The sequence below is a fragment of the Phyllopteryx taeniolatus genome, chromosome 21 (assembly GCF_024500385.1).
Source record: "Phyllopteryx taeniolatus isolate TA_2022b chromosome 21, UOR_Ptae_1.2, whole genome shotgun sequence".
Classification (NCBI taxonomy): domain Eukaryota; kingdom Metazoa; phylum Chordata; class Actinopteri; order Syngnathiformes; family Syngnathidae; genus Phyllopteryx; species Phyllopteryx taeniolatus.
Window position 1 is genome coordinate 1819041 of NC_084522.1, and position 24419 is coordinate 1843459.

Below are 24419 nucleotides of genomic sequence, written 5' to 3' on the forward strand. Positions count from 1 at the left end.
TCCAAATACGAATATACAATTTCCAATCAGTCTTGACTCTAAAAACGTTCCCCAAAATATTTGACAAAATACAAAAGCATTTGATAAAAATAAGAACACAGACAAAATAATACAGAAAGTTTATTCATTATTCTTTTTTAATTACAAAAATAAAGTGGAACCAATATCCCAGTCCCCATGATTCGTAGCATGTAAACATTAGCATCTGTCAATGTTTTCATGATCGTAGTCGTTTCTTTTAATTTAGCGTAAACCTTATTCCTACACTGCGCTAGTATGCGAGTCAAAGTGGAGCGCCGCAAGCTCTCAGTGGGATGACGCCAAATACCACAAACACGCGAGAAGTGGTAGTGAACACAACACCCCCCCCCCCTCTCCTCCGCCCCTTCCCCCCCCCCCCCCCCCCCCCCCCCCCAAATTGCCCATTTCCAGCACTGCAGTGGCACAGCTGGAATGCAGCGAGACGTATCACTTTCCGGGGTCATTCCGGGCCCCCGCTGACGTCAACGCTCGCTTATCCTCACGAGGGGGGACGCGACCATTTTCCCGTGTTTTCCATTATCGCGGATCATTACAAAATGTGCACTTAATGCGTTGTGCTCCCCAAATTTAAAGCTCACAACGCAGCAGCATCTCGTCAAGATGACCCACCTGCTGTTTGGCTGACCCAATACGGTCGCTCTTTTTGCCTCCGGTGGGAGCAATTAAGCCAGGCTGCGAACGAACGTACCCTCAAACTGCCAGCAACGTTCAAAAGTCGCTTTATTTGTGTGTGTAGTCAAAAGTAGTAGCTTGAAAGTCACACGAAAAGATGGAGGATGGCGAGGAGGGAGGGAAATGAGTTCATTAAGATGGACAGATAGCGGGCTGGGCTCACATCAAGGGGGAAACAATTTACATCGCTGCCGCCTCTGGGAAGCCGAAAATGTAAAGCGGGGAAGCCGACAGAGACGCGGGAGAGATGCTGCTGCTGGGGGGGGGGGGGGGCACGTGAATGAAAGTCAGATATTGCGAGAGTGGAAGCTAATGAGAAAAGATAACAAGCCGAGTGGCGAAGCGGGTGGGGGCCCGGCACCATTTTGCTTCTGAACTCGAGTGTTTGGAGGAACGCTGTTGTCGTTTGAAAATGCCAACGTTTGGTATTCAGGTGGCATCCAGCGTCGGAAACGTTTACCGCGACTGCAAAGTGTTTTTACTCACGTTAACGCCGTCGTTTTGACCGTTTGTTGTAAGCGCTTGAAAGTGCGAACATTTCAAAACGGGTCTCGAATTAGGGCTCTCAAAAACGCTAATGTTTGGGATTAAAGTGGCATCCAGCATTTAAACTTTTTATTTACCACTGCTGCAACCCTAAAATGTTTTTAGTCTTGTTAACAGCGTCGTTTTGACAATCTACTGTTGGCGCTTGAAAATGCCAACATTTGATTTTAATTGCCTTTTAGCATCTTTACTGCCCATTTACTGATACAGCAGTATCGGAGTAATTAGTAGCGGGACTGCATCGTTTTGACAATTCATTTATGACAACATCTCACAAAAAAAAAACGCTAACATTTGTACTGTGTCTCAAATTGGGGCTCAGCAGATGTGCAACATTTTAGCTTCCGATCAATTCATTTAATGGTACTGCAATAACGCAAGTATTTTTAGTAACGTAGCTTCCATTTTGACCATTTGTCGACATGACAACCCACTGACGTCTATTTTAAAAACTGCAAACAGGTTGGATTAATTTTTGCTTATATGCCGAAATGACATTTTTTTTAAAACTAGGTCTGTAAATGCAAAAAAAAAAATAATAATAATTCATATCAAAGAGGCCCAGAGCCAAGGCATAAAATCAGATTTTATGCAGTTTGTTGCACTGTTGACAAAGAAGTCGCATACAACCAAACTCAATCTGACTTTGTTCTGATTTTTAACGTAGCGAGATGATGGTGTCATCATGTAAACAAACAGCAAAAAGGGTCACATTTTGTTTTCCATTGGAAAACGCCACCTGACACTGTATTGCAAAAATATGGATCATATTAAGGATGTCGAAGCGGCCCACAACCGAAAACAAAGTCTACATGCCTAAAAAAAAAAATTCTATTTATTCACGATTTTTTATGTAAATAAGACTACTGCAGTTCTGTTTCTATAACAGCGGGTCAAACAAATAATAAATCAAAAACGAATGCATCACTAAAATACTTTTTCGGATTTGGTATAAGCAAATGTTGAGTCCAACAGTTTTCAGTGAAAACAATGCTCTTGTGAATGTCACAATTACTACATAGCTACATTAATTATACATGTGAAATTCTAAACAAAACAAAAGCTATCAAAAAGGATGATTTCCAAGTGTTTTTCCCCCAAATGACCTCGCCCCCACCTGGCCCGGCAGGCACATTACAACGTTCCTCCACGTTTCAGTTTGTACTAGCTCGCAGCGGTGTAATGTTTACTTGGGAGGGCCGACAAATAAAATATTTAACTTGAGTGTAGCTAATAAATCTGCATGCATTCCTTTTGACGTACAGCTCCCCTGAGCTCGAGGGGCGGCGGCGGGGGGGGGGGGGGGGCGTTTCATCTGGCACCGTCCAGACGAAACGCTGAGCTACCGGCTGAAGCCACACACGTACGCGCGCACACAGCAGCGAGGAGCCCGATTTAACGGAAGAGCGCGAGATGGATGTTTCTCCGCTTTGCGGCCAGACGCGGCTCTGCGGGCGAAAGGCGCGTCACGCTCTGCCGCAAACATGCGAGCCCCTCGGCTTCGAAGCCCGCGTTGTAAGCTCGCATCTCCGATGTAGCCGCGCCAAAACGTAGAGGGAATGTGACGCCGTTTGCAGTTTGACTCTGAAAACCACAATAATGAACATCCCGTTAAAGAACCGCAACGAGACAACTCGAATGAGTGCAACTTGTGAGCCAACGCCAGATGCCGCTGTGGTTTCTCAGTCAAGAGTGCTTTCCGCAAAACAAAAATTCCCCAGAAAACATTCCACATGAGTCGAGCCTAATAGCATAGTTGCCTCGGCCATATTTGAACGTTCTTGGAAAACAAGAAACAAATATTTTGACCAAGCACCATGGTATTTTTTTTTTTTTGTAATCAATATTGTAACAATAAGTTAAAAATGACTTTCGCAATTATGCTTTAAGGCTAACAATTTGCCTTTTTGGGGCGAATGTTTTTGCACTGCTTTTGTAATATTTGTGTGTTTTTCATCGAGTAGTTCCGCATTTATGTCTCGACGAGTCCACTCGCCTCGATTCACCCTTCACCTGGATGACTGACAATCTACAATGACAATTTGTAAACATACAAACTTTTTAACCGAGATTGTGACAGTAGCTTAAAGATGGCATAGGCTATTACGCTATTAGGCTAACAATGCCCATCACCGCAATCAACAATTCCCAGCCAGTGTGCCATGAGAGATAGCCACAGGAAATGGTCCCATTTCACTTGACTGGTCCTGAAACTAGTTACGCATTACGAAATAATGTCATTTTGGTGATCCATCTATGCTAGCGACGTATAGTGACAGGCAAAACCATAAAATGCTCCTCCACTAGATGGCAGAAGGTACATAATTAAACTGTGCGTCGACTTTTTTGTGACATTTCTCATTGATTGGTGTGCTGTAATCAATATTTTCACAATTACTGTTGTTATGCATTTTTCAGAAGTGACTTTTGATTGGCTACAATAAATTTAGATGAAGGGGCTACAGCCCCACCTGTCTCTCAGGTAAACATTTGAGAGCTTAAAAATGTACTTTTACAAGGTCTGATATTGTTTCTTTGTACATCTGGGCGTCCCTGAAGGCTTCTGATTGGCTACTATGGATTTTGCGTTTGGGGCAACAGCGCCACCTGTTGTTCTGGCATGCACATAACAGCTTAAAAATCTGTTTTCACATGAACCAATACTGTTTTTGGACACCGAAGTGGTGAAAATTATGTTTTTGAAAGCATTTGCGTATATTTGGGCATTCTTGAACCCAACTCCAGTGTCACCTGTTGCTTTGTCATCCATTTTACAGCCTGGACTTGTAATCTTATACGTTCATCCATCATTTTCGAGCACTGAAGTGTACACGTGTACATTTTGAGGCTTGCCAAAACATACATCCCGCCTTGCGGAGTCATATTTTTCAATTTAACAACATTTCCAAAGAAAAACAACGAGGCACTTCTGAGCTTCCTGTTAAGGTCCAGATGGGTGCGTTTGATTGACAGCGTCTCAAAACACCTGTGCATCTTTTCAGGGGGGCGGTGTCACCATTTCGAGAAAATCTGACGCATTCCAAACTTTGCGTGCACCTCACACTCGGGTGAAATACGTCCACGTGGCTAGGCCATTATTAAAAAGCTGCGTAGATTGTCAATAATAATAATAATAATGACAATGAGGACGACAGAAACCGAGGCGGCATGACGAGCACGCAAGGTAAAAAAAATAAAATAAAAAAAAAAGGGGGGGGGGGGGGGTCAACGCACCATTACGCATCTCTTTCATTTGCGCAGAGGCAGGCGTCAACTCACACACGCGCACACACACGCGCCCACACACACACACACACACACAGCAGTATAAAACAATAAAACACAACTTACACACAGCGTTTCATTCGAATGTCACTTGGAAAAGTCTCTCTCACACACACAAACACACATACATACACACACACACACACAACAAAACACACACGTAAACGAACGCGCGTCTACGAAAGCGGTGGAAAGCTGCAAAACACGTGCACGCGCCAAGCTCGCCATTGCGCAATGTTTCGCCACAAAGGAAGAGAACAAAAAAAAAAGGCGAAAAAGGCGAGAACGAGCAGAAAAGCGTTGACGTACCTGCTGCGGCGAGGACACTTCTCCAACTGGACTTGCTTGTGTGCTTTTGCGTGTGTGCGTGTCTCACTCTCTCTCTCTCTCTCTCTTCCTGTGTGTGTGTGTGTGTGGATGCGGACACTTCCTCGTCTCTTGCGCCCCCTGCAGGCCGCCGCCGTCACGACAACCCCAAAGCAGCAGCTCTGTCAAGAAGACGAAACACATTCAGCGAGCATTGTGTCGTTTACGTTTAAAAACCATTGCAGAGCACTGTAAGAAATGGTTTCATTTTGCAGCGTAGTCAATATTTTGGTATGCTCATTTAATGTGAAATTCAACACATTTTGAGTTATTTCAATCCTTTAGGATTCAATTTTATTCAAATTAATTCTTGGCATTTTTTTTTTTTTTTACTGCATCGCATGATTCTCATACAATGTTTCTAAAATATTATTACAGTATTTTACAATTCATATTATTTCATGACATGATTAAAACTGAACCAAATTTAAGTTTCAGTTACAACCCAAAATTGTATGTACTCTGTATTATTATATTATATATGTAATACCATACTTTTATTAATGTAAACAAAGTTTATTAAAAAGTAATTCTTTTAGAACTAAAAATAGAATTTTATGTAATCTAATATCTACCATAATAGTTAAGTCCATACATATACATCAAAAAGTCATGCATCCATTGATCGCCTCATGTAATTGCAGGAATTTTGCTCTTAATGTTTATTCCTGTGGTTGCAGTGGTGTGCATATTTTGTACCCCCCCCAAAAAACACATTTGTTCAGATTCCAATTATTGTAACCTCTTTTGACGTGCATCCAGTAAAATAAAAATCCTCTGCTTGAGGAGAATATACGGCAAATGAAGTGAGTGGTAATGCCAAATAAAAGCTTCGATCGTCACGGGTAGGTGGGGAGACGTTTTTAATAATTCATCGTTATTGAACGCTCTCTGGCTTCCCTCTGCGATTCTCACGTTACTCACAATGATTCAGTTAGATCCCTTTGGTAAATTACACAGTTTTTGAAAAATTCAAATACAGAATACTGGAATTGAAGGATTCTGTGAAGGGGCAAGTGGGGCAGCGCCCCACCACATCCAGAAGGTGGCACTTTGAAGAAAAACGGCTCACAAAGTAGTGATTTAGTCATTTGTTGAGTATTGATTTTTTATTTTTTTTTTACATCCTTTCAGTGTTGTGTGGGGCAACAAGGCCCTCTGCCCCACATTGCTGATGAAACAGTAGATCATGCATAAAAGACATTTATTGGCGTTGGTATTTTTGTAAATCTGGTTTACAAATTCCACCTGGCAACAAGTGACACCATAAATGTGTGACATCACTCGGAAAACAAATGGTTTACGTTGTTGTGCCTGCTTCTTGTTATTGTTGCGACATTTTCTATTTAATCGCTCTCAACCAACTGAAAGAAAATAGAATGTATGAAGGTACAAAAACAAACCTGATTGTAGCAACGCATGATTCTGTGAAGGATCTAGTCGGGCAGTGCCCGCCAGATCCAGCAGGTTGCGCTTTTGTGTGGGAAATAAACTTGCACAACAGTAATTCAATCAAACTCGCTGTGAATTTTGTTTGAGGAGTTTCAGTCGATATCCTGCCGCTACCTTTGTCCCTTTTCTGCCAAGTGGGGCAGTGAGGCCCTCTGCCCCAAGCTGCAGACAAAACCTATTTGCATATTCCGCCTAGAGACACGTGACCGTGTAAATGTGCGACATCGCTACGAAAAACGATCTGAACGTCACCAAAGCACACGTGAGCTAGCAAGCAAGCTAACATTTTGCTCTTTGCAGTCTTCTATTTAATCACATGACTACAGTAAAAGTACAGTACAGGTGATTTAAAGCAACTGCATACTGTATTTGGCGATAAAAGAACATATCTGTGTGTTGCAAAGTACAACTCTATGTAGGGGCAAGTGAAAATGTGCCCCACCAGAGTCAGCGGGTGGAGCTGAAGTTGGGACTGAGTTTACTGGGTAATCGCAGAAATAAATGTTTTTTTTTTGGTTTGTTTTTTTTTGCATCTTTCGCACTTCTCCCTGTTCTTTCTTTTCTGTGATAAGCGTACATCTCGCTACCTAAAAATTTTAGTACAATTGCGAATGCTTGTCATATATATCCACTGCATCTTCATTTAATCTGAGCATTTAGTTTGTAAGTCTTTGTATGAAGTGTGGCTACATTATTTTGCACGCCTGTACAGTTGAAGAGAACAAATCCGAGTTTCACCAGCTTCCTCTGGCGGTTTTACTACATCTTTGTAGTTTGGTAAATGTTCATATAAAACCATCGCACAGACACACGGGATTATGTCGATGATGTTTGCCAGCGGACAGTTTTCAAAGTTTAAAAGGTTGACGATGTGCTTGGAGCAGCATCGTAACAATCGAAGCTAATCGACGCTAAAGCGCTTCTCCCCTCAGACGCGTTTGCGCTCGTAAATGGCGGCTATGTTTTCTAACTGGAAGGGGGAGCCGGCAACAGTAATCCTTCTATCCGGGGCCGCATTTGAATTTAAAGCTGCGCAGCGGGACGTCAAAGGCAGCGAGTCGCTTCGCCCAACGCAGCTGCGAGGGAACGAGACGCCAGCTTTATTCGTTCAAGTGTGTGGAAATCTTTCACTCGGATCCAGACGCTTGTCGCTGCCAAGGTGAAAACCATTGTTCCCCACATGAAGCGCTATACTCTTGTAGAATAAACTCTTACCTGCTGTCTCTGAAACCTGTCTGGTCTTAGCAACTCAATCAGACTGAAGACGACCGAACGCTCTGATAAAACTCCCCAGGACCACGAAACCTCGCTGCCGGGTCGCTCCAAGGCCTCAATCCCATCTGGGAGATTACCGCCGCAATCAACAGACAAGACTCAGAAGCTCTCGTGGTATCGGTTGCTCAAGTTCTAACACCACAGGAACTAAGTAGCTGCTTCGATGTCTTAGGAAGATGGAATGATTCTCATTCATTTTCCTAAAGTGAAACTTTGACTTTGGATTGAAAGATTGCAGTATTGATACTGGTAATAGTCTCGCTCGAGACCAAATTTGGGAACGAGTGACTGGCTCTTATCGCTGGTTGTTTATATACTGTACTTGCTTCACAGAGAAGTAAATGATAAATTGCTTTCATCTCACTGATCTCAAGTTTCTTGGCGCACCAAGTGTTGAAATGACATTAGCGCTTAGGAGTTAGCCTTTACCCGGTTATTTTGGCATCGGATCTTAAAATAGTGTCACAGTACCAACTTTTCATTTCAAATGCGGCAGGCCGTAAGGTCTTTGGCAACAAGACCTCGGCTGCGGACCAAAAGATGGCAGCATTCCGACCTAAAACCAAGCGTAAATTGGGACCGGTTCTTCCAGATCGACTGGCCGACTTCGAGTCGATTAAAAACATTTGTCGTCGTCGTCTTCAATTACAGCTATGCAACAGAACGCAAGGAAGAAACCTGGCTTATAAGCGACTATCTGCTTCAACTGAGCGAGAGTGATAGATGATAAAGCGATGGGGGGATGGTGATCACAAAATTCCAGACCAGACAGATGGAAGAGTCTGAAAAGTGGGACCAAGCCACAGCAAGTTCTTCGTCACATCTTTAAGAGTTGGGAGTTCAAGCACGGTGGGAAAAAAAAAAAACCCCAAAAACTTGTCTTTATTCTCAGGACACGACAAACATCGGCGTACATTCCTCACCCGCCGAGTCGACTCTTTTCCAGCGCAAACAACCCCCAAACCTCAAACCATCCCAAGTATGCTCCGCAGTCGCGTCCTGAGGGCTTACACCAGAGCGCGGCGGTGCGCGGTTTCCGTTACGCACTCCGTAGTCAACAGAGTGCTTTCACAGAAACCAAAGATGACGGGGATACAAAAATGATGCAAACATCTGAAAGAAAAACAAAAAAAATCATCATGTTTTCTCCTGGACGATAGGGGTCTCGACACCTGCGGGAGGAACAAGTCTTAAGGGTGCATTTCTTGACTCCGGCTTCCATTACCGCGAGTCAATCGGACTCGGAGGTCGACTCGTGCTTGTGCTTCTTCTTGCGCTGCTTCTTCTTCTTCTTCTTCTTGCCCTTCTTTTTCTTCCTCTTCTTGCCGCCGTCTGAGTCGGAGGACGAGGACGAGGACGTGGACGTGGACGTGGTGTCCTGGAGAAGCTGCTGCAGCTGCTGGATCCTGGAGAGGAGGCCAGGTCAGAGAATCAGGCACAACACCATCGGCGCCGCTTCCTTTGTCCGAGCCGCAGCTGCGATCGCAGCGTAGACGCGAGTCGCTCTTGAAAAGTTTTGGCCCGAGGACGTGTTGATTCACGAGCATGAGACGTGTTCTAACCACTAAGTGGAAGATTAACACAAATCAGAGATGGAATCTCTTGCGTTTTATGGGATGTCATGCGGCTAAAACGCCAGTGTCAACATCGCCTCGCGACTGCTTAACTTGCAAAAATAAAAGCGGTGGCAAAATGTGTTCTACCAAACGGTTTCGACTGAAACAACAATGGAGAGCATAGGCTAATAGGCTAGCTAATACTATCGATGAGCCCCATGTGAAGGTGGTTTGTTTGTGTTGACTAAGTCCCTGTAGAGCGAAGAAAACGCGTCTTGCAAAGTTGACACCGAGAAGTGTTGTTAACAACCCTGTCAAATTTGATTGAGGGAAAAAAATATATGTACACAATAAAGTGCACAAAACGGATACTACTTTGTCTAGCATCGTTTTTAAATGGCTAGACATAACGACATGTTTGATCCAGGAAAATATATATCTGCGCTTTCTGGAATATATCCCACCGGGTCATCGCGGGGCGGTACTACACCGCGACAACGAGGCGCTCTAAAGTGGCCACGCTAGCCCGATGCCCGGGACCACATGCTGGTTGTCAAGTTAAACTTAAAAAAATATATATATCTGCCTTTCTCTGCATGAAGTGCATGCACTTGCCAGGCAACATTGAGGTGTTCGCGTTCTTAGGCCCTGTTTTAGCATTTGAAAAATTCACTTTTTACACGGTCTTTAAGGAAAATCAGTCGTCTCTCGCCTCGCCACAAGCTCCCAGGCGGTCATGGCAACGAACGGCGTACTCGGTATTGGCCCCGGAGTCGAGGGAGCGTGGTAAGCAGGCGCACAGGACTGACAAACTAACACGGAAAAAAAAAGACAAGAAAAAAAACGAGTGTAAAATGTGTCACTTGTGCTTATTTTAATTTATGTGACCAATAAGGTTTGTCTCAATAATATATCAGAACATTGTAATATCTAGCGATATTGTTTTTGATGCATGACATAGAAAGATAGAAAAGTAAAATTTTACAACCTTTCCCAAAGCAAAAGTAGCAACATTAGAGTTTTTGGGCAGATTTAAGGTGTATGAATCATTTTACAGCTAATTAAGGCCTTTGTTTCGGAAAATTGAAGATCTGCTGACACTCTGTAATAATAATCACATTCAGGGGGAATTATGTAATAATACGATGAGGCAACTGGAACTAGAAAACATGTTTTGACTGCTCCGAACTCAAGTCATCATTCACATTTGTGCATTTTTTGCTCCACACAATATTTCTCCATGTTGACAACATTGTACACGCACATTTTTCCGAACCACACCACAAAATTAATTGGTTCTTGCTCAGTTTTATGGGAATAGTGTGGCTAATCCTACTCGGAAAAAAATACAATGAAATTTTATCCATACCAAAGGGGACCTAACGATTTTTTTTTAATTACTGGTTCAAAATGTGACTTGGAAGGGGAGCTTGGACTCGGTTTCGTCTCCTTACAGAGAAGACGTCAAATGTTGAATGTGCGCACGTACACACGAGAGGCTTCAAAAGGTGACCTTTGAGTGACCTTTTTGTAATGTATGCAAACTCACACCAGTCTGCTGCTGCCACCACACAAACGCAGAATATTACTTGCATCAACACTCATTTACCTGCTTTCTTTCTCGTTTCTTTCGTTTTCCCGAATCAGGTCGTACATGGGGTCTTCGTGGGCCTGCGGGGGAAACAGGAAGTTGTCAAAATGGACGCCAAAGAGACAAGATATAGCAGGCGGGAAATGGCCTCTTACAATGCATTTACACCCCCCGCCCTTTTTTTTTTTTTGCCGTCACTCAGCATTTTCCCGGTTAGAGGGGGGGGGGGGGGAAAATGACAGTTGCATTTATGGTAATGACTGCAGAGGCTGAGTGCTTGCTCCATTGTCCCCTTAGGTTACATTAGATAGACCAGCCGACATAATTTTTTTTTTTTTATAAATACACACGCTGCACTCACCACGCGGAACTGCTCCAGTTTCTGGTTGCCTTTGATGAAAAACGGACACTCCCGGTCTCCCGTGCGATGGCCGTAGCGTTTGCACCTCCAGCCTGCCGCAAAAAACAAAACATGCAAATATCAGTGACTAATAATTGGCGAGGCAATCGTTTGATTAATCACATCTTTTTATGGCCTTTTTAAAAACGGGGCATATTGAGGAAAATTAATAGCCGCTTGCCTCGGTGCAACACCCTAGATCCGCCCCTTGGTCGCCATGGTAACAGGAGTTCAGAACACTAATACAAATTTCGCTACTAATTATGAATTTTCCCCAGACGTTTTCCCCAGAAGCGGATCAAGCAAATGTAGCCAAGTGACATCCCCTTAAAAATATATATATTTAAAAAAAATAACATTATTCTGCTCATCACAACATTGGAAACAGGAGTTCAAAACAAAAAAAACTTGGGGGATGAATGACAGCCAAATGTCAACAATACTAAGCATGGTTATTTTTATTATGACACTAGAAAAAGGAGGGCAGAGCGTTAACAATTTATTAAAATACAAACCGATGTACTAATTGAGCAGTAATTTCCCAAATTGTGGATCAAAGCAACTGAGGCAAATGCCGTCCATCTAAAATAAAGTTCTTTGAAAAACTGCATTAGTCTGCTGACAATGGAAAGATAAGTTCAGAACATTCACTTTCATCTGTCTGATTACAAAAATACAAATACAAACGTATTTATTGTTATTCCCCCAAAATGCGTTGAAAGTGACCTCCGTTTTTTGAGGCCATCTCCCTGGAATTTGACAAACTGAAGAAATTCGGAGGCTCTCCGATGAGCGTGCGAGAGAGAGAGAGAGAGAATATGAGTCACGGTGGACATTTGTTGCACGTCGGCGCTGACAGTTGGAGAACAATGAAGATCCCAGCTGTACGTTTGGTTTGTTTTGTTTTCCCAGGCACCCGCCACGTCGCAGACGGCCAAACGTTACCTCGCTTTCCATTTTTTTCCAACTCGGCCGTGTTCAGAATGAATCAAGCACATTCAAACTCATGTTAAACGGGAGTCGGCACGCACCTGCTGTTTGAAGTCCCTCTTATTAGCCCCAAATAAAGTTGTTCTTTTAGGCTTTTCCTGACTTTTTTGAATGAGTTTTCTAGCAGAAGCCTGAAGGTTTTGTGCTAACACTAACAGCTATTTCCAACGGTTTGTGATTCCGTCTACCTTGTCAAAGGCTCCCGTTGTGTAACTAAAGATTTCGACCCCACTACTCGTAAACAAAAGGCAATTTTCCATAATATGACCTCTTGAAGACAAAAGTGTTTTCGATCCAGACGCTAGGGGGGCATAGTTGCGGGGTATCTGGGGACGGCACTTACACTGCATCACCTTCACCTCCTTGCCCAGCGGCATCCACAGGCCCTTCGTGGGCGCGTTGGCCAGGAAGCTGCGCGCGTCCTCATTTCCCGGTTCGGCAGGAATGCAGTCCTCGGGTTTCTCCTCGTGCTCCTGTCAATCAAAGTTAGAGGGGATGAGTCAACTCAACGACCACCAACATGTTTTAAATAGACTTTACACCGATTTGATCGTGCTGATCGGTATCGGCCGATATTCAGCATTTTATGCTGATCGGCTTTAATGTCATAATTCGCCGATCCGCTCCGCAAAAGACATTTACTCCACGGCGCCGCGTGCACAGTATGTTTGAATCCAAAAGCTAGTTTACTTTTAGCCTTGTCGCGTGTCTTTTGACGTAGTACTGTAAATATCTGACGGCCAAAGAAGTTATTTAAAAAAATTATAACAAATAAAAAATAAAAACATTGGCGGTGTGGGACAGAGCAACACGTAATGCCCGGATCAGACTACAAGACAAATTTGCAGTGATTTCCGACCTTTATGGAGCCATGGCACATATTTTACAATTGAAAAATCTCACGGCACACCAACAAACAAAAATGTCGCAAAAAGTGGATACATTAATGACTGTATTTACTTCCTGCCATCTAATAGAAGACCATTCATTTGTGTCTGTCACTATGCCAGGAACAAAGATACATTATTTATTGCAAATATAATTTTTTGAGCAATTAAGTTCGACAAGTATATACAGTAAATGAACAGGTCATTTAAATAGACACATTCCTCCATCTTGTGATCGGTTATCGTTTTTTTAAACTTGCTAATCGGTCCCAAAAATCCTGATCGTGTAAAGCCTAGTTTTAAAGTCACTTTTCTGGTCATATGAGGTAAACCATGAGAGTGAAGTTACCTTAATGTATCCAGGTGGAGGTTTTTCATAGCTAGAAGAAGAGAAAATGTGTTAATTGCATACTTACTGTGCAAAACCAGGTCCAACGTTATAAGTCAGGCAGGGCGAGTCAACGATTTTATCAGTTAATTCTAGTCTATTTGTCAGGTAAAAAAAAATAAAAAATCGATTTAGTAGCTTCTGTACGTCAAAGCATATCTCCGCTGACATGCATAACTTACACTAACAGCGTGGTTGCCGACAAAGTGGAGCTGCAGTAGTTTACAAGACACGTGATGTCACTTGAAATAAATAGCGTCAGGCGTGTGCTAAATCTCGTTTAACATGAGCTTGAACGTGATTGGTTCATTTTGACCAGAGCCACATCCCAGTTACTAGAGGGTGTGCACACTTGTGCAACCGCATTATCTCAGTTTTTTTTTTTTTAACTTCCCTCTCTAAAAGAGTAATTTTTATCCAATGTAATTGTACAGGTTATGTGTCACATTATAGTGGGAATCGTTTTGAAATGACTTACCGGAGTTTCATTTTGTTACATCACAAAAATCTGGGAGTCCAACAGGGGTGTGTAGACATTTTATATATAGAATATGTGATTTAAAACCGCAATTAGTTGACACATTTTAGTATTTGACAAAAGGGACGCTTGTTTCCCAGACGAACCCCTTATTATAGATATAAAATCATTCTTTTTGCGGATGTTGATTTTCGTTAAGACACTTGCTGTAAAAATGAGAAATAAAGACATAAAGCAAATCACAGAAGGGGAGAAAAACAAAGAGATTTTTTTTAAAACGGTGATTTATTTTTAAGGCCATATGGCCCAGTCCTGGTCAAGCTTGAATCAATTCAACAAATAAGGTTAGCACTCACAAAGTCTCGATGTGTTTGAGGTTTTGTACTTGTTGGTTGAGTCTCTTCATCTGACTTTTAAGCTTCTCGTCGTCCTCCTTAGATGTCGTCTTGTGTCGTTTGTGCTCGCGCCGGTCGTCTTTCTCCCTCGATCTCTTCCTACTCGACATTTTGTGGCAACGGTTGTTAAACACACTAATAATAATAATGCCGGATAAATGCGTTTAAAGCTACTTTAGGTGAAGTATTGCGGGAGTAACGGTGGCTAGGCTAATGTCGAGCTAGCATTGCGGTGATGTTGTGCTGGACTTCCGGTGCGGCGAGCAGAGCTGCGTTCTGTAAGTCCAACGCCCTCAGCAGGAGGCGGGCAGCACTGCATCAGCGTATACTAAAAATCAAATTTTTTATTACAAATATAAACGAAAACAATACATATACTATCTTATAACGCGTACACATATTTGTGTCTCTATTATTAATTTGAAGACGAAAAAAGTGATAAATAGCAGTTTCACTTTATGAAAAGGTTTTATTTCATAGCGACGTGAAATAGAAATCAAAATGAGGTATTAAAGCCTGATACAATGTTAAGATAGCTAGGCGGGAAAGAACACTTTATATATAGAAATCTGAGAATATTAAACAAATAATAACCACAAATGTTATTACCTTGTAAATATATTGTAAACATTTTATCTGCAACAAAAAGCCATTTAGTAAACTAGTTTGAATTGTCATGGGAGAGCAAATCATACGTGTGTAAATCAAAATATAAAGCCATAGGGAAAAAACAAAACATTGATACACAAGTTACCTTATCAAAACGTTTTGATCCTTAATTCCAAAAATTTCATACAAAGAAAAAATAAAATGCACATACTTTTGCAGTCAGCACATATGGCCAACAACTAAATACTGTATTACCAAATTACATTTAAATTGTTTTTTTTTTGCTTCACTGTAAAAAACAACTGAATTTTGTAAAGAAAATGAGACAATAAGATGATCAACAGCTAACTTTTTCAAAGCAAATAAAGCAAATCATATTGTTTGTACATTTCTTAAAAAAGTTAAAATATTGATAAATTAGCATGTCCTGCCACACCAAACAACATCACCGTGGCGTTGATCAATACCGATCAATCCCTCAAATATTCCACATGCAGCAGTGTAGCAGAAATGCTCATTGAAGGAATTTCCACATCAAAACCTCAACAAAAGCATCACTTGGTCACTTTGAGGTTCGCGGCGGTGATGTTGCAACATCCCAGACTGAGGGGGCGCTGTAGCACCTCAGGAACCAAAAGTAGCTTCCCTCCCTTCCTTCCTTAAGTGTAAACAGCTTTGTTAACAAAAAGAAAAGAAGAAGAGGCGACTCAGAGTGAGGAGAGGAAGTCCTTCAAGCTTCCCTTCTTGCCATCCGGCTTGTCCTCGCGCAACAGGAGCTTGCTAAGACGCTGGACCACCCAATTCTTGCCCTTGGAGGGGGTCTTGGTGGCGGAAGGGGTGGAGGAGGACGAGGAGATCGAGCCGGGCGTGCCGGAGGACGTGGACGACCTGGCGAATGGAGGAAGAGCAGTTCAGATCACCTGTTGTCTGGTGGCGATTGTTGTGCTTTAGCTGGACTGGCAGACCTGGGGGTGCGGCGGGCGGTCTTGTCCTTGCCGGGGGTCTTGGCGGGCGTGCTCGCGGCGGCCGACAAAGGCGTCTTGTGCTTGCCGCCGCTGCCCGGGGTGTGGAAGGTGGACAACAACTCCCGGTTCATTCCTTTGTGTCTGGATGTCTTGCTGCAGGTGTGGCAGGTGGCCATCTACGGATTGGAGAACACATACGACACAGTTGTTTAAAAAAAATAAATAAAAAAAAATACAAACAAATAAAAGAAATTGGCCCCGGACAGGAAACTGGGTGGACATATCTATCATAACAGGACGCACAAGTAACAGTATTTAAAAGAGTAGGTATTGATCATTTTTAGATCTTATTTCTGTCCTGGATTGAGGAAATTCTAGTGCATCAATATGGAGATAGTCACAAATGCATGCGTTAATAATTCCCGAAAAAGGTACATATTTTTGAAACTATTTCAATGATTTTGAGGTTGGAAAAAAAGATGACACGATGCTATTTTCCAAACATTCTGCCACGCCCCATTGCGTTGAAAGCAACTGCTGCCGTCTCTCCGCATCTATTTATCGAAATACGAGAGGCCGTAACAGCTGTGCGAACGAGCGCTGTCGAAAAAGGCACAAGCAAATGAACGCACCACTTTTCCAGGAAGACAAAAGCGGCAGTAAACAAATGTTTTTGCGTTCGTTGTGACTCATTTCAGACCCGCGGGACACAGCAAACCCAATAATGAGCCTCGCGTGACGCACGACGAGCCTCCAAACATCCGAGCTGCTGAGGAATGTTCCGCAGTGGAGCCCGGGAAGTGATTCATTGAGCAGCTGAGCTTCTCTCGTAGCTTCTTGGTACCGTTCTGAAAGCCAGGGACGGGACGCACTTGAACTGAAGCCAATGAGAGGACGGGGAGGGGCCGTCGCCATGCGGCGGCGGGGTCTGTTTGGGGCTACGGATGCAAAAATGTTGGAGGTGTGGATGTCAACTTTTTTCCGGGTGAGCTCTACAAACCTCGTATAAAAACTGCATAAAACTGACACGCGCAAAAAAAACAAAAAAAACCCCACCCTAAACATTAGCAATTTGTTAATCCAGCGAGTGGCCTTCCCCACTCCAGATCAGGATCTCATTTGCAGCAGATCCCGATTTGATGGCCGCCTGCCTGGAATTAACTCTCAGCGGCAGATAAAGCGAAGATCATTTACCCCCAGGCTGCGGGATAAAACTTGCTGAGATGCTGCAGTACACAAAGTCGAACCTTAGCCTCATCTGCATGTGCCGTCAAATCCAGACAAAAAGGGGGGGTCAAGTGAAAGGGGGTCAAGACCGCAGGACGACAGCCGACGAGGTGTAAAAACTCACCGACACAAAGGCGGCCATTTGACGACAGGTGACGCTCCGCAGTAGCGTTTACTACGCCGGAGAGCGCGGGTCCGGCTTTATAGCCACCCGGCCGACGGGCCCGCCCATCTGTCCGCGAGGGGGGGTGCGGCCCCGACCCCAGGAACGACCGACCGGGATTTATTGGTGGCAGAACGCTGCTCGCTGCGGCCACTCATCCAGTGACGTGTAAACACAAAAGGTCCTTGGAAACCACACACATCAATACAAACTGAAAATGGACTTGCACTTCCGAGCAGGATTATATTAAAAAAAAAAAAAAAAAAAAAGGCAACTTAACAGATAACCACAAAACTTCAATCCTTTAAAGCAAGGGGGGGTTGGGCAACCAATGGCCTGTGGGTCATAGGTGGCCCAGCAGAGCTTTTGATCTGCTACCACCGCATTTTATTACCATGGGGGTGTGGGAGGGGCACCTACAAATGTCTTGAGGGCGGGACCTTTCTCACACACATGACGTTTAGTCAAGATCGGACCTTGTGTTGAGTTATTCGAGTTTCGCGTTTCATGGAGAGTCGTCAAAGTTCATCGCTATACTCCGCTCACATCCAAGGTCTGGCAATTTAGTTGCACGTATGTCTACTAGAAATGGTTCAAATTAGGTCGCAAATCGGACAAAAATTCTAGATTGAAATGGAAAGGGTCAAAATGACCATGAATGTCTCCCAAATTCCATCCTGCTGACTACTTACTTGGCAGCAATCCGACAAAATCTCTCGGACGAGTTCGTCTTTGAAGGAACCCTGGAAATGGTGAGAATGACCAAAAATGCCAGACTTTTTTTTTTTGGCCGATCTGAGTTCGACTTGGCGGAGGTCTGCGCTCTCCTGCTAAACGTTGTAGTTTTCTGTCATTTTAGCGAACAAAAACATTTCAACCTTCCAACATCGACATGAAAACCGAATCCAACTTTAACGTTCACCGTAGATATTAGGTACCTTTACGGCGATAAAAAACTAAATATTTGCAGCTCCTAAGGAGGCGTTCAAGTGATCTCCCGTCAAACCGAACCTCGGCGAAGCTCAGCTGGGCTCTGATTGCAATCGCTTCGTTTCTGAAAAAAAAAAAAGACGCTGTAAGGACTCCAAATGGCACAGCAGCTGTTGAAACAGATAACGCTGGAAGAGTTTTTGAAATAAAGTGACAGCAGCAATCTGGCTGCAGATTACCAGGGCATTTCTACGCATTGCGCAGGAGCTTGTCTTTAGCCACAAACGCGTTCGACCAATTTTTAATTAACCGACCGACGAGACTTTCCGAACTCAAACCGCAGGCAAAAGCATCGCCAACAATGAGAAAACTGAGTTCAAATTCCCAACTAGCCGTAGCACGCTAAATGCGACTGTTTAAGCTAGCACCTTCAGGCATCTCGGGTTTGGTTATCTTCCCAACTGGGGTGGGAGATCACTTTTCAAATTTACAAAACATTTATTTTTCATGTTATATGGACTTGAAAATCCATTCCTCCAATGCGCCGTGGGACTTGTTTGCGTTGGGTTTTGCGTACTTCTGGAGGTCACGGCACAGCGCAGCACAGTATCAAGAGCGTGGAGACGGGTCATGACACCTGGAGCAACAAACCAGGATGATCTGCTCCTTCACTTTCACACACAGTTCCTGCAAAACTGCTACTTCAGAAGACCTGAAACTGATCGAGCTGACTTTCACAAAGAACCCAGGCCTGTTAACCAGCTGATCTTTGAAAACGCCGACTGGTGTCGTGTTAGCATCCGGACGGGAGTACTAACGAGGATCCACCGGCACGTGCGGCTCGCTCAGGAATAGAATTCCATTAGCGCGCCTCATGTTGTCAGGATCAGTTACAGTCGGGCATGTGCCACAAATCGCCGCTCCGCCGCTGCCAACGGTTAATCTTCCGTCACGGATCGCCAAGTTCCTCGGCTGACTTTTATTAGCGGCGTAGGAGGCGAAGCTTCAGCTCGGTCCAGAGAGTGACGATGTTTGCTTATGCTTACTGGATCCCCCCCCCCCCCCCCTCCCCAATGGTGACTCAGCCAGCTGGCACCAACTTGACAGGAAAAGTTTGCAGACACAAACACACACGTGAGGACAGATGAGACTCTTCATTAGTATCCGTTCAAAAAAAAAAAAACACGACAAAACCACCTCTGTCGTTGTTCTACATTACCTTCCACCGTTGTTCCGGGAGTGCTAAGACGAAGCATCGGTTGAGCACCTCACGCCTCGCTCCCGTAAAGTCGCGAGACCGACAAATCAGACGGCAAGCCGAAAGGCGGAAGCGCTGCGGTCAATTGTTACGGAATACGAGGGAAATGAGAAAATGGCTGGTGGTGAAACAGCGGTGGCATAAATTGTTGCACCTCACGAAGGAAACGACCCTTTCCAGGAAGCATTTTTCAACCACTTAAGATTGCCCCCCGCCTCCCCGGGGGGGGGGGGAAATAAACACGTTCTTCTCCATTTATGGTCTCGGCCTCTCACTCGCTTTCTCCAATTCAGCTAACGAGCCACTACGAGATAATCTGACCGGCAACCCCGCAGAGGAAGGCGGAATTACATCCCAGGCACTGAACGATATGTACCCTGAGCGGCCCTAGCACCCACGCGAGACATTTACACCTCGCGGCCTACATTCGTACTGGTCCACACCGGTTTGGAGTTGCTTGAATGTTTTGCTTCCTTCCGCTCGCTAATTTTTATTTTTTTTAGCAGGGGTGGGCATTGGACTACACAAACTTAATGTATCGTTTCCGCAAAATAAATGTAACAAGATAGGAGAATCTCTTTGAATGTTCTGAAATTTTGTTCGATGCCAAAATCCATTTCACACAGTCGACAGCATCTGGAGGGTTAACTAATCGATTAATGCACCCGCGTGGGCAACCTTTTGCCTTCAGCAAGTATGTTTTGCCGGAGGTAGGTTTGCAGGAGGGTCTCGCCCAGCTCGTCGGTGAAATTCCACTACAATGACTAACAGATCCCTGTAGGTGGCAGCGTTGCAGTGCTTTGGATTTGATATCAGCACAACTTTAGGCGATGAATTATGAGGGAGATAAATGTTGACGTTGGAAATTGGACAGAATTACGCACACAGTTGAACATAGTATGTATATCTATGCTATAAACAGAGTATGTGTTGCGTTAAAAGTGGAAAGTGTGTGTTGTGACCACGACAAAAAGATGACACAGTTCATGATGTGAATGAGGAACGCTATCAAAGAAAGCCAAAGACGTTGAGCCACGCGTCAGCGCGTTCCGGCTTTTATCGCTTTGGAGATCCAGCGCAGTTAAGACGAGGGCCGGCTTGTTGGCAGGGCGTGACTGGCGGTGGAAAGAGGCTAAAAATGGCCGCCGAGAGGAGAGGTATTAGTTTACGAGCAAGTCACGTGACGAAAACACTCGCCCGCCGTGTTGACAAATGAGAGCGTTGTGGGCTCGCAGCCTGAGCGCAAAAAAAAAGAGTGTAAGCACTACAATTGTGGGCCGTGAATTATGGTGAGGATCTGAAACACTAACAACCTGTTCAGTGAGGAAGCAATAACAATAACGACTGTTAATCAATTTCACCTGCCATTTGTAAGGGACAGATTGAGAGTGCAAGAGGGACCAGAAGACCAAATCCTGCAGCCAAAGGCAATTCAGTGAAGCGGGAAGTCAAAAGCCAAAACAGTACGATTGACAACAGCAACGGCGTTTCAACCTCGGCACCTGAAGGCTCACCAGGGCAGACGCCGACGTCCAGAAGCGCCGCAGCAGGCGTTTCTGCACCAGGCCGAGCGCACGACCCCCGGCTCGCCGCCGCAGCCTGGCGGACGGCCGGCGTTTGGCTCGCAGGCGCACCCGGTGGTTGTCGGGCCGCAGCCACTGGAAGCAGTACTGGCACACTGATGTTTTGTCCAACGCAGCGGATTCTGGATTCTTTATGTCTGAAAAAGGGGGCGTTCAAAAGTGTAGCAACTGACAGGCGACAATTCCATGATATAATGTCAGCCATTAGCAGTAAACGGCGTGCCGCGCTTTGAGGCAACAGTCGTGATTATCACTTGGACGAGGCACTTGAGCGACACATCGCTGGCGAGCGCTGCGGATTTCGCTTGGCACGAGTCAGCGTGCGTGTTACGTCGCCGCCAAGACAGCTGGTGGGTTTACTGAGGTTTACCAACACTGACAAGGTCCCGTTTTTGCGAGCGCAGTCTGTTCTTTACGGCCGCAGAGCACCAAACGATGAAACGTACATTGATGTCAATGGGACAAAAATCCTCACGCGTGAATCGTCGACTTACCGAGGCCTGCGAAATGCTGCTCGCTGTGGGAGAAAAGGAGGGAAAAAGACGCAAATCAGACACGAGCACAACATTATACTGCCCGAGCACTTTCGCCACGATTATGTGGTTTGCAAAGACGATGGACGCACAGAAGCAAAACGCGACAGATTGAGCTGGAAGAAAGAATTCTCCAACTACGCATCTCATTTCTGCCGTGTTTTTTTTTTTTTTTAACCCAAATCTTTGGACGCCCCCCCTTTACGCACTCTTTCCTCCCCGCTCGGCGCCATCGTGCCAATTACATTCTACGCTGGTTTTGTGCGAGTCTGCACTAACATTAGTCTGTGTGGAAAATTGATCACCGCAACGGTTTGAGGCGGAGATTATGCGTCGCCTTTTTTGTAATCGAATTACTCGAGTTATTTGCATAATCTTTGGTTGGTTGGGCCAGCACGTTTTGTACTAAACGTCGTCTAAGTGCGGTGCAGCTTAACACACTTAATGAGGCAACTTTTAGTCTGATGTCAAAGATTGCAGCTTGGTTCAGCTCGATTTAAGTTCCCAGCGGTTGAAAGTTGCCAAAGGTACCAAAATAATCTAATTGCATTGTTAAACAAATAAATAAATGAAAAATCATAAAATAAAAAATACACAGTTAGCTGGACTTCAAATCAGCATTTCAGCTACAAGCGCAAAGGTTTGTCACCAGTTTTACTGGCGACACTTGGATACAAGTGTCTAAAATGAGTGGAAGCCAACTTGAACTCTGCCAAACAATACACGACAACCCAGCAAAATATCTCACAAGCCTCAACTGGCCATGTGAGCCTCCACTTGCAGAGCGCCAGCAACGACATACTTGGGCTCTCATTGAAGTCAGCCACCGCTAAGTCTGCCTAAATTTAGCTACGGCCTTGAATCAATGAAGGGATTTTCTTTTTCTTCTTCTTTTTTTTTTTAATTAGGCTGCACGTGCAATCGGGAGGTCTGGATGTTGTTTGGGGTCGGATTTAATCTGGCGGCGGCGGCGGCGTCTGCCAGCAGGCGTTTGTTGATGCGCTCCACCGGCCTGAAGGTGAAACATAACACGGGAAATACCAGGACAGAGGAAGATTGGCAACTCATTTTCCATCGCGCGTCCTTCAAATCGGACCCGCTCGGCCGATTTAATCAACGGCGGCTGGATTAAAATGGCAGTTTATTTACAGTTCAAGCCTTAAATTAAAAAAAATGTTAAAACTGTGAATGAAAAGTTTAGCCGGGCGCTTAAGCGCATTTCAATGACATTGGAACAAAAGCGATTTGCATCACCCTTGAACTACTTTATCTGTTAAGTTTTGTGTTCTATGGTGAGTGCTCAAACGACACCATTCTCAGCCCACGTGCTCTGGCCGAAAATAATATTTGCCAATTTTGCTTTGCTCATCCATCAATGATTTGTGCTTTAAATTTGGTGTAATAACAAAAAAAAATCTCTCGGGTGAGTTCCTTTTTCAAGGACCTCTTGGAAAGTAGCCCAATATGGCCACCCAGAGCCAAAATTGTCAATTTCCTGTGTCTTTTCAGGCCTGCCTGGCGTGTTGAGACTTTTTTCTGAGCCTACTTATGATAGACAAACCTGCCAAGTTTCATATTGCTACGTGAAAATGGCTCCGGGGGCTGAATTTTCAAAAACTTGAGTTATTTGCATTTCGGGTTTTTATGGAGCGTTTTTATGGAGCGTTTTTATGCTCGCCCACTGGCCTCCTGGAAATGAGCAAAATGAGCCTAAAATGCCTGACTGGAGTCCGTGCCTGTCCTGAGAGTTCCCCGCCCCACTCGTGATAAACAGGGAAATGTCAGTTATTAACACACATCTTCCTTGGTGGGGGTAACATCTGTGAAAGGACTGCTGCTTCCAGGCCAGCATCTTGAAGAATTTTGTTTTCCAACCAGTCTCTCCAGTGAGTCGACCGCTCGTAAACGAGCACGTTCTTATTTACATATTTGTCATGCAACTCCTTTTAAGTGCATGTTTAGTCGGGAGAGATGTTATCGGCAGAGTGCTGAAAGACGGCGCTGTTGGCGGAAGGTCACGTCCAACTTTTCCAGGATGGGAAGAATCACAGCACATTTCCCGCCAGGATACTTTTTTTGGGGGGCAGATTTATTATAACAAAGTTTGCGTGACAGCGATTGGCCACAATCATTGGGCGGCCCTCATGTCAATTAGTCTAGCCTCCAAAAATGTATCATTATTATTCGATTTTTTTTTTTCACTTCCAAATATTGAATTTGATTTATTACACGTATTAGCCACCAAACGAAACATTTCTAATATTATTACGCCAAAATGTATTTTCAGAAAGACTTGTTTTAATGAATTTGCTTTTCTGTGACGTCACAACTAAGGCTGCTATTCACGGATTGGCCACTAGGAGGCGCTAGAAACAAGCACGGAAAAACACGCGCTTTACTTGTTTATTTAGCTGTGGTGTTTTTACACTATCCCAACCAAAAGCAATGCCACTGACGGTCGTGAGGGTGACTTTTCGACGCGGTAAATGTTGAGAAATTGTCATTTTCTTACAGGAAAAATCGGGATTCCTCAGGACAGCTTTCTTGAAACAGCAGGGACGCGTTTAGCCGAAACGCGTCCGACAATTCCTTGTCATCCGAGCTCATTTTCCCACACGTAAACTCCTTTGGTGTGTTTCCGTGTTGGTCGTTTTCATAAATAAGCACAATTAAACCAAACGAGTGAGCTATGTAGCCAATTATTTCCGCATAGTGAGCGTAGACGTGTGGAAACAGAGAACTAAGCTAATGCTGACCGGAGAGGCACGTTCGGTCGCGAGGCAATGACGTCAAAGGAGCGCGGTGAATAATGGGAAACTGAGTCCGAA

General features: G+C 44.3%; 3 protein-coding genes and 1 long non-coding RNA gene across 9 annotated transcripts in view; 1 reads left to right on the plus strand and 3 right to left on the minus strand.

The window, feature by feature from the left end:
* The window catches only part of elmo1 (engulfment and cell motility 1 (ced-12 homolog, C. elegans)), a 45423-nt gene extending 40402 nt beyond the window's left edge, over window positions 1-5021 (minus strand). For 2 of the 4 annotated variants that reach the window (XM_061760088.1, XM_061760087.1), the window contains exon 1: window positions 4855-5015. The gene's annotated coding sequence lies outside the window, so the exon portion shown is untranslated. Of the gene's footprint in view, window positions 1-4854 lie in introns of all 4 variants that reach the window. The other 2 variants (XM_061760086.1, XM_061760084.1) reach the window with 2 other exon arrangements.
* Window positions 5022-5990: 969 nt separating this feature from the next.
* rp9 (RP9 pre-mRNA splicing factor) lies at window positions 5991-14616 on the minus strand. 2 transcript variants are annotated; one of them, XM_061760117.1, is made up of 7 exons: window positions 14285-14616; window positions 13412-13442; window positions 12519-12648; window positions 11147-11238; window positions 10804-10865; window positions 8864-9044; window positions 5991-8751 (listed from the first exon to the last, which is right to left on the minus strand). In XM_061760117.1, the coding sequence occupies exons 1-6, from the start codon at window positions 14431-14433 to the stop codon at window positions 8870-8872; spliced, it is 639 nt and encodes a 212-aa protein (XP_061616101.1). In that variant the 5' UTR covers window positions 14434-14616; the 3' UTR covers window positions 5991-8751; window positions 8864-8869. The 2 variants fall into 2 exon arrangements, with proteins under 2 accessions (XP_061616101.1, XP_061616100.1); XM_061760116.1 differs by having other exon boundaries at window positions 5991-9044.
* Window positions 8970-17710, plus strand: LOC133471019 (uncharacterized). The gene is made up of 3 exons (XR_009786106.1): window positions 8970-9060; window positions 9887-9980; window positions 16596-17710. It is a non-coding gene; the product is annotated as an uncharacterized LOC133471019 (long non-coding RNA).
* On the minus strand, window positions 14773-24380 carry c21h18orf21 (chromosome 21 C18orf21 homolog). Of its 2 annotated transcripts, none has more exons than XM_061760115.1 (5): window positions 24104-24380; window positions 21553-21575; window positions 20990-21195; window positions 15898-16073; window positions 14773-15820 (listed from the first exon to the last, which is right to left on the minus strand). In XM_061760115.1, exons 1-5 carry the CDS (start codon window positions 24196-24198, stop codon window positions 15640-15642), a joined length of 681 nt encoding a protein of 226 aa, XP_061616099.1. In that variant the 5' UTR covers window positions 24199-24380; the 3' UTR covers window positions 14773-15639. The 2 variants fall into 2 exon arrangements, with proteins under 2 accessions (XP_061616099.1, XP_061616098.1); XM_061760114.1 differs by having other exon boundaries at window positions 20978-21195.
* Between the last annotated feature and the right edge of the window lie 39 nt (window positions 24381-24419).

What these genes read in the sequence shown, in the direction of transcription:
- rp9 (XM_061760117.1), bottom strand. Translation starts at nt 14,433, where the DNA reads ATGTCGAGTAGGAAGAGATCGAGGGAGAAAGACGACCGGCGCGAGCAC. An exon ending in AACTGGAGCAGTTCCGCGTG is followed by an intron (nt 10,866 to 11,146) that starts GTGAGTGCAGCG and finishes TTTCCCCCGCAG; the next exon opens with GCCCACGAAGACCCCATGTA. An exon ending in AGAAACGAGAAAGAAAGCAG is followed by an intron (nt 9,045 to 10,803) that starts GTAAATGAGTGT and finishes CCTCCTCTCCAG; the next exon opens with GATCCAGCAGCTGCAGCAGC.
- c21h18orf21 (XM_061760114.1), bottom strand. Translation starts at nt 24,198, where the DNA reads ATGAGCTCGGATGACAAGGAATTGTCGGACGCGTTTCGGCTAAACGCG. An exon ending in GCAGCATTTCGCAGGCCTCG is followed by an intron (nt 21,196 to 21,552) that starts GTAAGTCGACGA and finishes CCCCTTTTTCAG; the next exon opens with ACATAAAGAATCCAGAATCC. An exon ending in CTGCCCTGGTGAGCCTTCAG is followed by an intron (nt 16,074 to 20,977) that starts GTGCCGAGGTTG and finishes TCCAATCCGTAG; the next exon opens with ATGGCCACCTGCCACACCTG.